Raw genomic sequence first — 12,694 nt, forward strand, 5'->3', positions numbered from 1 at the left:
CTGGTCCAAAATGCAGCAGCTAGAGTTCTTACTAGAACCAGAAAGTATGACCATATTAGCCCGGTTCTGTCAACACTGCACTGGCTCCCTATTAAACATCGTATAGATTTTAAAATCTTGCTAATTACTTATAAAGCCCTGAATGGTTTAGCTCCTCAGTACTTGAGCGAGCTCTTATCATATTATAGTCCCTCACGTCCGCTGCGTTCTCAAAATTCCGGCAATTTGATAGTACCTATCAAAATCAACTGCGGGCGGCAGATCTTTTTCACATTTAGCGCCCAAACTCTGGAACAATCTACCTAACACTGTTCGGGAGGCAGACACACTCAGTTTAAATCTAGATTAAAGACCCATCTCTTAAACCTGGCCTACACTTAGTACATTTCATAATCCAAATCCGTTAAAGGATTGTTAGGCTGCATTATTTAGGTCAACCGGAACCAGGGACACTTCCTATAACACCTGATGTACTCGTTGCATCAGAAGATGAATGGCATCTACGCTAATATTAGTATCTTTCCTTCTTATTCCGAGGTCACCGTAGCCGCCTGTATCCAGATCAGACGGTCACTGCAGTCTCCCGGATCTAGTCCGTACCCATCAGCACCCAGAGATATCCTCTACAGCCCTGAATGTCAGCAGAGACCACATCAACGAGATGAGCCCCAGAGACAGATCATCAGTGAAGACCTCATCACCTAGACGGCCATCGACGCAAGCCTGTACATGTGCTTTCTTGAGCAGGGGGACCTTGTGGGCACTGCAGGATTTCAGTCCCTCACGGCGTAGTGTGTTACCAATTGTTTTCTTGGTGATTATCCAGCTGCCTTAGGATCACTGACAAGATCCTCCTGTTTAGTTCTGATTTGATTCCTCACCGTTTTCATGATCATTGAAACTCCATGAGGTGAGATTTTGCATGGAGCCCCAGACAGAGGGAGACTGACAGTTATTTTGTGTTTCTTCCATTTGCAAATTATCACACCAACTGTTGTAAACTTCTCACCAAGCTGCTTGGCGATGGTCTTGTAGCCCATTCCAGCCTTGTGTAGGTCTACAATCTTGTCCCTTGGACAACTCTTTGGTCTTGGCCATGGTGGATTGTTTGAAATCTGATTGATTGATTGATTGATTGATTCTGTGGACAGGTACCTTTTATTCAGGTAACAAAATGAGATTAGTAGCACTATTTTAAAGGGAGTGCTCCTAATCTCAGCTTGTTATCTGTATAAAAGACACCTGGGAGCCAGAAATCTTACTGACTGATAGGGGATGAAATACTTATTTCACTCCTTAAAATGCAAATCAATTTATAACTTTTTACGAAATGCAGAGACGCAGAATAACAAAAAAAAAAAAAAAAAAAAAAATCCAGAAAAACAGATTTTTGGGGTTATTTTGTCTCCCACTGTTCAAATAAAACAATTATAGACTGGTAATTTCTTTGTCAGTGGGCAAACGTTTAAAATCAGCATGGGGATCAAATAATGTTTTCCCTCACTGTATATGCCTGTTACTGAAGAAGTATTAAAGATCTTAATGCCCTTTTAGATTTTGGGTCATAACAAAATTTTGTTTTGACATTTTAATTTTTAAGACCCTGTATGGTTCAGTTCCAGAGATACTGGAATTTCAAAATGGCTCTAGGAGTAAATTGTTAAATTGTTTTTAGTGGTCAAAAACCAAATGTCAGTCACTTTGACTTCAGCTGATACATTTTTTCTTTTAAAGAGGGAGGTCTGAAGACCAAATAATATTGAAATTAGAAATGTATCTTGTTTTCCTCTACCAAAACAACTGCATAGAAAATACTTCTAAGTGCGATAAATATTCTTTTTCCAAAGTTTGCATGCCCGTAACTCAAGAAGTATTAAAGATATCTCAATATGATTTTAGATGATGGTTCTTAATAAACTTTTCTTTTGGAATCTACATTTTTAAGGCTCTATATGGTTCAGTCCTAGATATATGGGGAGCCCGATGTGACTCAATGTCCAATTTGTTAAGTTTTATCCATTTTCAGTGGTTGAAAACCAAATATTAGTCACTTTGTATAGAGCTGATACTTATTACATCCAAATAACAATATGTAAAGAATAAATAATGTTAAAACTAACTGCAGTTTGTTTACTTCTATCAAAACAATTGTGTAGATTATACCTGTCTGAGTGTCATAAGCATATTTTGTGCTCAAGAATATCTTACTGAAGTATTATTCATTGTTAGTTCAGGTTAGCTATTGCATTAACTAATGTTTTCCCCAAGCGTTACCCAAAAAACAGTTTGGGATGAAACAATAATTGGCTGGACCCCCAGCAGAACCGCAACAGACCCCCTGTTGAAAACCCATGCAGTAAACTAACACTCGGCCTGTTAAGTCTGCTCCAAGAGCACATCGAACCTAGCAAGTCTACCGCGTTTACGAGCACCGTTCATATTCTGATCATGCGAGGCGCTTGCTTAGACAATGGGTCTCCATTTTACTATTTGCTAGAGGCAAGATTAATTATTTTCCCATTAATTAGATTTGCCTCTCCAAGGAGGGAGCCAGCATCTCCAGATGCCCAAATCTCATTTGCAGTTGTTTGTTTGAGTGGGCTGCTTCACGGCACCACCAAGAAACAAACAACGCAAATCACATCTGACCATGAAAAACAATGCAAACACCTTACAGAAAACACACAGCACCTGAGACCAGGGCTGTGGACGATATATACACACGCCTATTTTGGTCGCTTTGGGCTAATAAGCTCATCAAGTTCACTCATGCATTTTAACATGATACACTGATGAAAAATACACACATTTAAGATGAGACAGGCGTCAACTCTAATCTCATTAGCAGTTTTTCTCTCCACTGCTGCTTTGATATATTTAAAATGCATATTAAAGTGGGCGGAGCTCATGTTGGCTAAATCAACCAATGAAAAAGCAAAAAGTCTGAAACCTACCAGTACAATGACAGCAGCGGGACCAACAAAAGCATACAGCAACCCTCCTTCCAAAGATAACCAACAACTGAAATTGAGAGAAAGAAAGACATTAAGTGAAATATAAACACTGCAAATCACAAGAGAGAGTTGAGATATTATAAAAAGGTGCTGGTGAGAAAGAAAAGAAAAACTAAGTTGTTTATTTTTGCAGTTTTATTAACCGTAAATATTTTTTTCTTGACACAAATCAAAGTTAAATTAAGAAAGGAAGAAAAGTAAATGAAGTCAGCTTGGATTCTAACTAAATCTGTTTCCTAAATTAACAAATTGAAGAGGATATTTCAAATACAACCTCTTCATCCAACTTGGTTTCTGGAAATATCATATTGTTAAAGTGCTCTCATTGCAGAGAGCAAATAAAAGACAGATAAAGATATTGCCTGTTAAAGTTCCACACAAACAGCTCTGCAAAACCTGGAAGGTCATACTTTATAGACGAGCATTATTAATCATGATTTTAATGGAGCTATTTCAACATTTGCTAATGTTCTGGTCAAGTGCAAATTAAACAGATTTCAATTTAGTTTGTATTCTGTCGTCCTTGTCAAATGCACTCAATCATGCATTCACATGTTGAAGACTGTAGAGAAGAGTGACTGTGAAGCAAGCAGGCTGTTAGTGAGCCCAGCGGTGAGGTTATTTGAGGCCGCTGACTTCTTGGCACTGTTTCTAAAATTTGTCCTTTAGTTTGAGGGGAATCCATGTGTCAGACGTATCCAATTAAAGCTCTCAAAGGCCACCATTGTTTTCAACTTTTGTCTCTGATTAGTCAGGGAGCTCCCTAGTTTAAATCAATTGCTTAGCAGTGCAGTGAAGACAGAAACCATTATATGCAAAGAAGCAGAAAATGGCCAACACTTTGAGGGAATCCATAGTCAGGAATAGAGGAAGAACAGGACTCTCTGAGGACACTCTGACTCAAGATTCTTGCTTAAGAACTTCTTCCAAAGAAAAAGGTCAACACTGGGCAACATACACTCACAAAAATGCCACATTTCTAGTGTTTGTCTTTGCAATAAAATGCAGCTCTAAAGATGGAAACATCTGGCATCATATCAGTTGGTAAAACCTTGGCAATTTTCAGGCGCTGATTTAGATTACAAATACAGTCAAGTCTGAAACTTGTTACTAAAAAGTTACTATTTTTTTTGACTGGAAATGACACAGGCTTCTCCCAAAAGATAAAAAGACGATCATTGTGGAAAAAAATATTTCTCAGTTTTTATTTACATTTGAACAAAAAGTGGCATATCCAGAATTATTCATACCCTTCTGAATAATCAATAGAAAAGCCTTTATTGGCTATTACAGCAATCAAACGCTTCCTATAATTGCATGTCTCCACTGGTATTTTTGCCCATTCATTTATAGCGATGAGCTCCAACTCTTTCAGGTTGGAGGGTCTCCTTGCCATCACCCTGATCTTTAGCTCCCTCCACAGATTCTTAATTGGATTTAAGTCAGGACTCTGGCTGGGCCACTGCAAAACGTTAATGTTTTTGTCTGCTAGCCATTTCTTCACCATTTTTGCTGAGTGTTTTGGGTCTTTGTTGTGCTGAAATGTCCACTGGTGCCTAAGGCCAAGTTTCTCTGCAGACTGCCTGATGTTGTTGTTGAGAATTTTGATGTATTGCTCCTTCTTCATGGTGCTGTTTACTGTGATTAGTTTCCTTGGTCCACTGGCTAAAAAACACCCCCAAAACATTAGGTTCCCACCACCATGTTTGACAGTGGGGATGGTGTTCTTAGAGTTGAAGGCTTCTCCTTTTTTACACCAAATGAAGGCTACATCACTGTGGCCAAACAATTCAATTTTTGTTTCATCTGACCATAAAACAGAAGACCAGAAGTCTTCTTCTTTGTTCAGATGAGCATTTGCAAAGGCCAAGCGAGCATTTGTGTGCCTTAGCTGGGGAAGTGGTGTCCTCCGCAGGTCCTCAGTGAGCTCCTTTGTCTTAGCCATGACTGTCCACAAACCAACAGCAGAGAGATTCTGTTTTTTACCTGCTGGGTTGATTAAAACAGCTGTTCCCAATGAATCAGGGTAATTAGGATGCTTTAGAAGAGCTTGGACTATTTGGATTGGTATAGAACTTTGGATTTTCCCATAGACTGTGACAGTTTGCAAAGGGTATGAATAAAAGTAACTTTAAGTCAGAATTGGTCAGGGGTATGAATAATTTTGGGCTTGACTGTATGGAATTTGTGCACTGGACTCCTGACATGAACACAAATTAGAATATCAAATCATCATTCTTAGAATTGCAAAACTGAATGTGCCTGCATGAAATGTGTAATATATATTGCAATAACAAAACAATTGATCAAGACCAGGTAAAAAAATCAGGCTGACATTTTTTTTTTTTTTTTTTTTTGCAGCACCAGAACAATGCATCAGTGATACTTACTAACTTGCCGTGCCGTAACCTCTAGCCCGGGTAAAACCCACAGATACAGCAACCACAAGGGCTGGAAGACCTGCAAGACAAAGCTTATGATGAGGAAAAGTGGAACCCGCAGAACCCACTAAAATATATAAATATTTTTTTTTTATTAAAAATGTGGCGTCAAAGTGATTTACTGATAAAGAAAACTGCAATTCTAAAAAAACATTTTGACAATTTAAACATTCATGTGCAATAAAAGCAAAGAGATTTTATACATTTAGGCTGCATGAGCAAATTGCCCACCACGTGTAATAACTGAGGACAAGCATTTCTAAAAGGAAAATTCAGAACAGAAAATGCGACCTAAAATGTTTCATTTTTTCAGAACCATTAATGGCAAATGGCCAGAGGCTGAAGGGGAAGTTAGCTGAAGTAATCTGCTCTCACTTTGGTGACTTTATTTAGCTTGTGCCCTTTTCATGGACAAATGCACATGGTGTACAGGTACGCTATTCCCCCTGTGTGCAGTGCCCTCCCAGACCCCAGACATGCTACTTTAGCAGAGAGCAATTCCCATGGGCCTCTGTGTATGTGTCTCTTTTTTCATGAGGCCAAAGTGTAGCAGTGCAAACGTTCCTGTCTGTATTCTCCACAGGGCAAGTACACAGAGCAAGCACTGTGACTCTCTTATAGCAACACTGTGAATGCTAGCTGGAACCAAAGAGCTTTTATGTCATACAGTATAAAGTCATTAAATGCACATTGCTGTCTTTTGCTTCAGGTGTTAACTTTCAAATGTATCAAATGTGAAACATTTCATGTTTCAGTTCAGAGATCCAGAGGTACAAAGCGTAAAAGTAGCAGTATACAGAATTTATTTTGCAATTATTTTAATGAAGAAATTGAAAAGAATATATTAAACACAACCTATTCATCTTACTACGCATATGGTTTTCGGATATATCACATTGTTAAACTGCTTTTATGTCTTTTATATCATAAAGTATAATGTCATTAAATGCACATTATTATGTTTTGCTTCAGGTGTTATCTTTCAAATGTATATATTTAATATACTTCAGTTTAGAAATCTAATGGCACAATGTATAAAAATAGCATGTTCAGTACACTGTATAGGAAACTGGCCAATAATTTGAAGATAAATTTTTTAGTTTTTTAGTCAGGGGGAAAAAAAGCTCAGGGGTTTTCTATTTGTTCACCAGAAAGACTTGTGAAAATTATAATACATAAACACATAAATAAATAACTTCAGTGCTTCAATAGTCTTCTATTTGTTCACCAGGTAGATTCTTTTTTCAAAATTATAAATAAATAAATAAATTTAGTGCTTCAATGGTCTTCAATTTGTTCAACAGCTAGTTTTAGAAAATCTTAAAAAATAAAATAAAATAAAATAATAAATAATAATAATAAAAACTTCAGTGCTTCAGTGGTCTTTTCAGTGGATTTCTGACAATTATTTATATATAAAAAAATAAATAAAAATAAAAAATAAATATCCTTTATCCAAAAATAACCTTCTATTTGTTCACCAGCAAGATTTTTTGAAATAAATAAATTAATAAATTCTTTCATTCAGTGATTCAATTGTCTTCCATTTGCTCATCAGCTAGATTTTGAAAATTATAAAATAATAATAATAAAATAAAAAAATACATCAACTAAAAAAAAAAACATTTTCAAAATATATAAAAATGTGGTCTTTTGAGTGGTCTTTTATTTGTTCACCAGGTAGATTTTTGAAAATTAAAATAAATAAATACATACATAAATAAATAAAAAAAAGCTTCAGTGATCTATTCGTTCACCAGCTAGATTTTTTTTAAAAATAAATAAATAAAATCAGTGGTCTTCTATTTATTCACCAGCTAGATTTTTTTTTTTTTTCAATTATGATAAATAAATTAATAAATAAATTCAGTGCTTCGGTGGCCTTCTATTTTTTCACCAGCTAGATTGTTTTACAATAAATAAATAAATGCATAACTTAAAACCTTCAGCGCTTCAGTTGTCATCTATTTGTTCTCCAGCTAGATTAAAAAAAAAAAAAAAAATGGGCGGGACTGCAAGTCATAGCTCCTTATTTAATGTTGCATATATTTTTACTGGCACCTGACAATTGTAGAAATGTATATTTGTTAAAAAAATAAATAAATAAAATCACAAAAACATCAACAACAATACATTAATGAATAAATAATTCAATAATTTAATTAATTCATTCATTTGACATGCAGTAGGCAAAGGAAATATGCAGGAATTCATATATCAGGTTATGAAAATGCAATATTTATATTTATTATTTATTTTTACTGTATATACTGTATTTAATTATATATAACAATATAATAATAAATGTTCATGAGTTCACAATAGTATTTTTTTTTTTTTTTTACCGGAAAAAAAAGAGTTGCATTTTGCTATTTAACATACAGCAGAAAACACTATCATAACTAAACTTATTTTTAGCCTTAAGTTTCTTATCTCAACACTGAGGAAGGTTTACTTATTGGTCCGTGACGTGTACAGTGACCTTTACTTTGTAGAATCCCACGTTTCCTCCCCTCGCGGTGTCTGTGAGGGCTTCCTGGCCTCTCCTGCTGGTGTTACCCCTATTGTGTTTGCCATCACAGTCAGGGAGGCCAGCTTTCCTCATGTGCTAATTAGACCTATCCTTTCTTCTCGCTCTATGTCTGTGTGCCACGTCCACACATAATGAGCTCTTCTCTGAAATATTCATGTAATTAACAATGCTCTGATTAACTCTGGAAATTAAAGCCAATTAGAAAAACTCCGGTTTAGAGAACAGGAGGGGAAGAAAGGGAGGGGAAGAACGGGATCCAAATTTAATAAAATAGAATAGATTAATAAATTAAATAAAATAGAATAGCATAACATGATATAGAATAAAACATAAAATGAAGTTAAATTAATTAATGAAATAAAAGAAAAAAAAAAATCAAATAAATTAAAATAAAACAAAATAATAAAATAAAATGAAATAATAAAATAATATCAAATAATATCAACTAAATAAAATGAAATAAAAAATATTTAAAAAATAATAAAATAAAATAAATTGAAATAAAAAAAAAATGAAATAATGGAATAAATAAATAATGGGATAAAATTAAATTAAATAGAATAAAATAAAATGAAATCATTTTTTTAAATAAAGTGAAATCAAATAAATAAATAAAACGAAATAAAATAAACAAAATAAAATAAAATAAAAAATGAAATGAAATTGAAATGCAATAAAATTAAATGGAATAAAATAGCATGAAATAAAATAAAAAACGAAGTGAACTGCATTAAATTAATAAAAAGATAATTTAAATTAAATAAAATAACAAAAACAAACAAAAAATAATTAAAATGAAACAAAATACAATAAAAATAAAGTGAAATGAAATAAAAAATAAAAAAATGTTAAATGAAATAATGAAATGAAACAATAAAATGAAATGGAATAAAACAATAAAATGTATGAAATGAAATGAAATAATAAATTAAGTGAAATTAAATAAATAAAATAACATTAAATAAAAAGTAAATGGAAGGATGAAATGAAAACCAATACAAAATAATAATAAAAATAAATAGAATAAAAAAATGATATTTAATATAATTAAATTAAATAGAATATAATACAATAATAAATGAAGTGAAATGAAATACAATTAAAAATAAAAACAATTTTTTTTCTTTATAACATTACAAACTGTATAGATTGTTTTTTTGGCCTCATAGATAAGAGAGTCTGCTACAAGACTCAAAATGAGGAAGCATGTAGAGTCAAAACTAAGCATATACATGGACAATACCCACATTTCACATTTTGAGTAATACGAGTAATACATTTGTCTTAGTTAGAAATCCATCTACCACCACTCCCCTGTGGGTGCCAGTGCTGTTCTACAATATCTGCAAAGGGCATCTATGAATTAATGGAAGTGATCGTGGATCAATAAGTTACAAAACAAGTGCTTGTGTGGTACTGCGAGAGCCTGAACATCCTTTCAGATCCCACCTGTGTTAAGATGGTGCCACACAATGCATTTCTTATCAACGATCAGACATCTACCTCTTGTAATACAGAAGTAACATTGAGCTCCAGTGGCATGTTTATGGTGTGTCATTGGGAAAACTGACATTGCAGACAATCTGATGTGACTGAATTGATAAGAGCTGGCATGCTATACTCCTGTATCTTTAATATAGATGAAAAACTGAAGCTGAAGCACTTGCTTTTGACCTTCAATGTTAGTTTATGGTGTGTGTGTGTGTGTGGGTGTCCTACCCCAGCCCAGGCACAGGAAACGCTTGCGAATGAGGCGGGACCTCATCTTGCCAATCACAGCCAGGTAGGACTGCCATGCCTCTGTCAGTACCCAGCAGAAAGAGGCCAGAAAGAAGAAGTGCAAAAAGGCAGCAGTCACAGTGCACAATCCCTAGAGACAAAAGAGGGAAGAAGAAAGAAATGGAGAGAAATAGGGAGTAAGACGTGGCGGAAAAGATGCGAGAGAAAGTACAGGAAGCAAGAAGAGGTGCAAATGGCTCTCAGCTGTTTGTTATAGAAGCCAAGAAGGAGACAGAGATGAAGTAATTGAGAAGAAGTGGGAACAAGCTGTGGACATTAAAGGGATAGTTCACCCAAAACATGAAAACTCTGTTTTTAATTACTCCACTCTCATGTCGGTCGAAACACTTTAGACCTTTGTTCATCTTAAGAACACAAATTAAGATATTTTTGATGAAATCCGAGAGCTTTCTGACCCTGCATAGACAGCAATAGTACTACCACGATCAAGACCCAGAAGGGTAGTAAGGAACTAAATAACGTCTAGGTTACGAAGGTAACCCTCGTTCCCCGAAGGAGGGAACGGAGACGTTACATTGGGATCTCGCTTGAGAGACCGATCACCTCTGAGCCTTATTAAAAAGGACAATTGAAAATTGGCGAGTGGACGTGCGCGCCGGCCACGCCCCCGTACATACGGGTATATAAGATGGCTGCGCGCACCACTCAGTCAGGCTTTTGCTGAAGAGCCGGGAGAGCCCAGCGTCAGCGCGACGCCAGGGGCGTGGCAGGGGAATGTAACGTCTCCGTTCCCTCCTTCGGGGAACGAGGGTTACCTTCGTAACCTAGACGTTACCCCTTCAGTCGAATCACTTCGACGTTACATTGGGAACTAGACCCATAGAAAAGGCCACGACCCTGACGCCGCGTTACGCACAACGCCACGTGCCGGCAGGTCTTCCCAGACGTGTCCGCAGGCGGTCATTGAACGTAACCTTCCCAACGCCCCGAGGCCCCCTTTTTATAAGGGGCCTGCAGGGATGCCAGAGTACTGAAGCATGGGTTGGGGGGGCGGAGCACATGCAATTTGTGCATGTGGAAATGAGAATAACTCAATATATCCATAAGATTTCTTAGGGATACACGAGGGAAACAGCGGTCTCCTCCGCTGGAAAACATTGAAAAGTATAGCCACAACCTGCGGGGCGAAGGAGACCCAGGCAGGATCACAGCCAAGGACTACTCCGCATCTAGCCCTGACTGCGGGGCATGGAGGACCCAGGTTCGCCGGAGGGAACATTCTGGGAGATCCACGTATCCACGTGGGAATGGCGCAGCAAGCCGACACCAGCTGTCCCCCCGCTCGCCTGAAGTCTTATGTTAAGACATGGGAGGATACGGCCTCTGCGCGGAGGTTGAAGAACCTAGCGAAGGTATTAGGTGTCGCCCAGCCCGCAGCTCTACAGATATCTGCTAGTGAGGCGCCATGAGCCAACGCATAGGATGAAGCAGCACTCTTAATGGAGTGGGCATGAACACCTAAGGGGCATGGCTCTCCCAGATATAGATAAGAGAGGGAGAGGCATCTACCACCCAATGAGCCACCTCAGTTTGGGGACAGCATTCCCTTTCTGCTGAACCCCAAGCAGATAAGCTGCTAGGTGCGTCTGAAGTGCAGAGCGATTTCATTTTCACATAGACACAACATCGCAAGGCTGGGTCTGCCTCCTCCAGGGCAGAGCTTGCAGGTTCACCACCTGACCGCGGAAAAGCGTGGTGGGGAACCTTGGGCACAATAGCCGGGCCGGGGTCTCAGGTAGTAACGTGAGAGTCGCCGGGCCCGAACTTCTTGACACACTTTGCTGGCAAGGAAAGCTTGTAGGTCTCCAACCCTCTTAATAGGAGCCAGGGCAGTCAGGAGCGCTGTCTTAATGACAGGACTCGACTGAGGCCCACTGAGCACCTCTGGGGAACCTTTGCTCGTTCAATGGGAGCCAGGGCAGTCAGGAGCGTTTTTCTCGCTCGACTGAGGCCCGAGGCCCGAGGCTCCAAGGGAGCGCCCCGCGGCCTGAGAAGGCGACGGGGAAGCTTCCCTACAGAGAAAGTTTGTAGGTCTCCTTACCCTCTTGATGGAGGCCAGGGCAATCAGGAGCGCTGTCTAAATGACAGGAATTCTAGCTCGACTGAGGCCAGGGGCTCAAATGGAGCGCCCCGCGGCCCCGAAGGGCGACGGGGGGGTCCCAAGAGGGTATGAGGCGCGGTCTGGCACCTCTGAGGGACCTCACGACCAGTGGGTGCTTACCTATTTTGCTTCATCTACTGCATGTGATATGCGGCTTAGCGGCGGCATATATTCCGAGAGTCGAGGGGACAGCCTGCGCTCTAACTCTCCTGCAGGAAAGGAAGCACTACTGCAATCGTGTATCTCTGTGCCTCTCAGCGAGAGGAATGCCAGCGATAGACCTCATCTCAGTGCGTGAGCCAGCCTTTGCCAAGGAAGCCCAGTACCGAGTGATAGTTTGTATCACGGCCTGTGAAAGGCCGGAGAGATCTACGGTGTCAAGCCGTGCCCTTACAGGGAGGGACTACCGCGAGGGGATGGTTACTACGCAACCTCCAGACTTACTCCTCGTCCTCCCTGGACTCGCACAGAGTCTGCGCAAGGAGGCTCACTGGGGAAGGGCGTACTTGAGCCCCGGAGGTCAGCTATGTGCCAGAGTTACTCTGGCAATGGGAGGAATCGGGAGGGCGAGCGGATGTGGCTGGGCCTGCCGATATAACTCCAACTAGCTGCGTCACGGGGTGGAGTCGCCATTCTGCAGGTGGGTGGACTGCCGTGGGAACCGGGCGGCTGCACGGTTGAGTTTCCCTGCTTCAAATGAATAGCAAGTAGCAAAATCTGCCACGTTGGACTCCATGGGAGTGGATGGGAGGAGCTGTAAGCCTCTGTTGTGCATGGCAACCCAACCCGTGGTAAGCCACGGGCT

The 12,694-nt window shown here is 39.0% G+C and overlaps 1 protein-coding gene across 1 annotated transcript in view; it reads right to left on the reverse strand.

Annotated features, from left to right (window-relative positions):
• The window catches only part of adgrb2 (adhesion G protein-coupled receptor B2), a 341,301-nt gene that overhangs the window by 62,035 nt on the left and 266,572 nt on the right, over positions 1-12,694 (reverse strand). The window contains 3 exon segments of the mRNA XM_073821334.1: positions 2,955-3,021; positions 5,405-5,474; positions 9,708-9,858. Coding sequence (XP_073677435.1) covers positions 2,955-3,021; positions 5,405-5,474; positions 9,708-9,858 — 288 coding nt within the window.

Source organism: Garra rufa, chromosome 17, assembly GCF_049309525.1.
Source record: "Garra rufa chromosome 17, GarRuf1.0, whole genome shotgun sequence".
NCBI classification, from domain to species: Eukaryota; Metazoa; Chordata; class Actinopteri; order Cypriniformes; family Cyprinidae; genus Garra; species Garra rufa.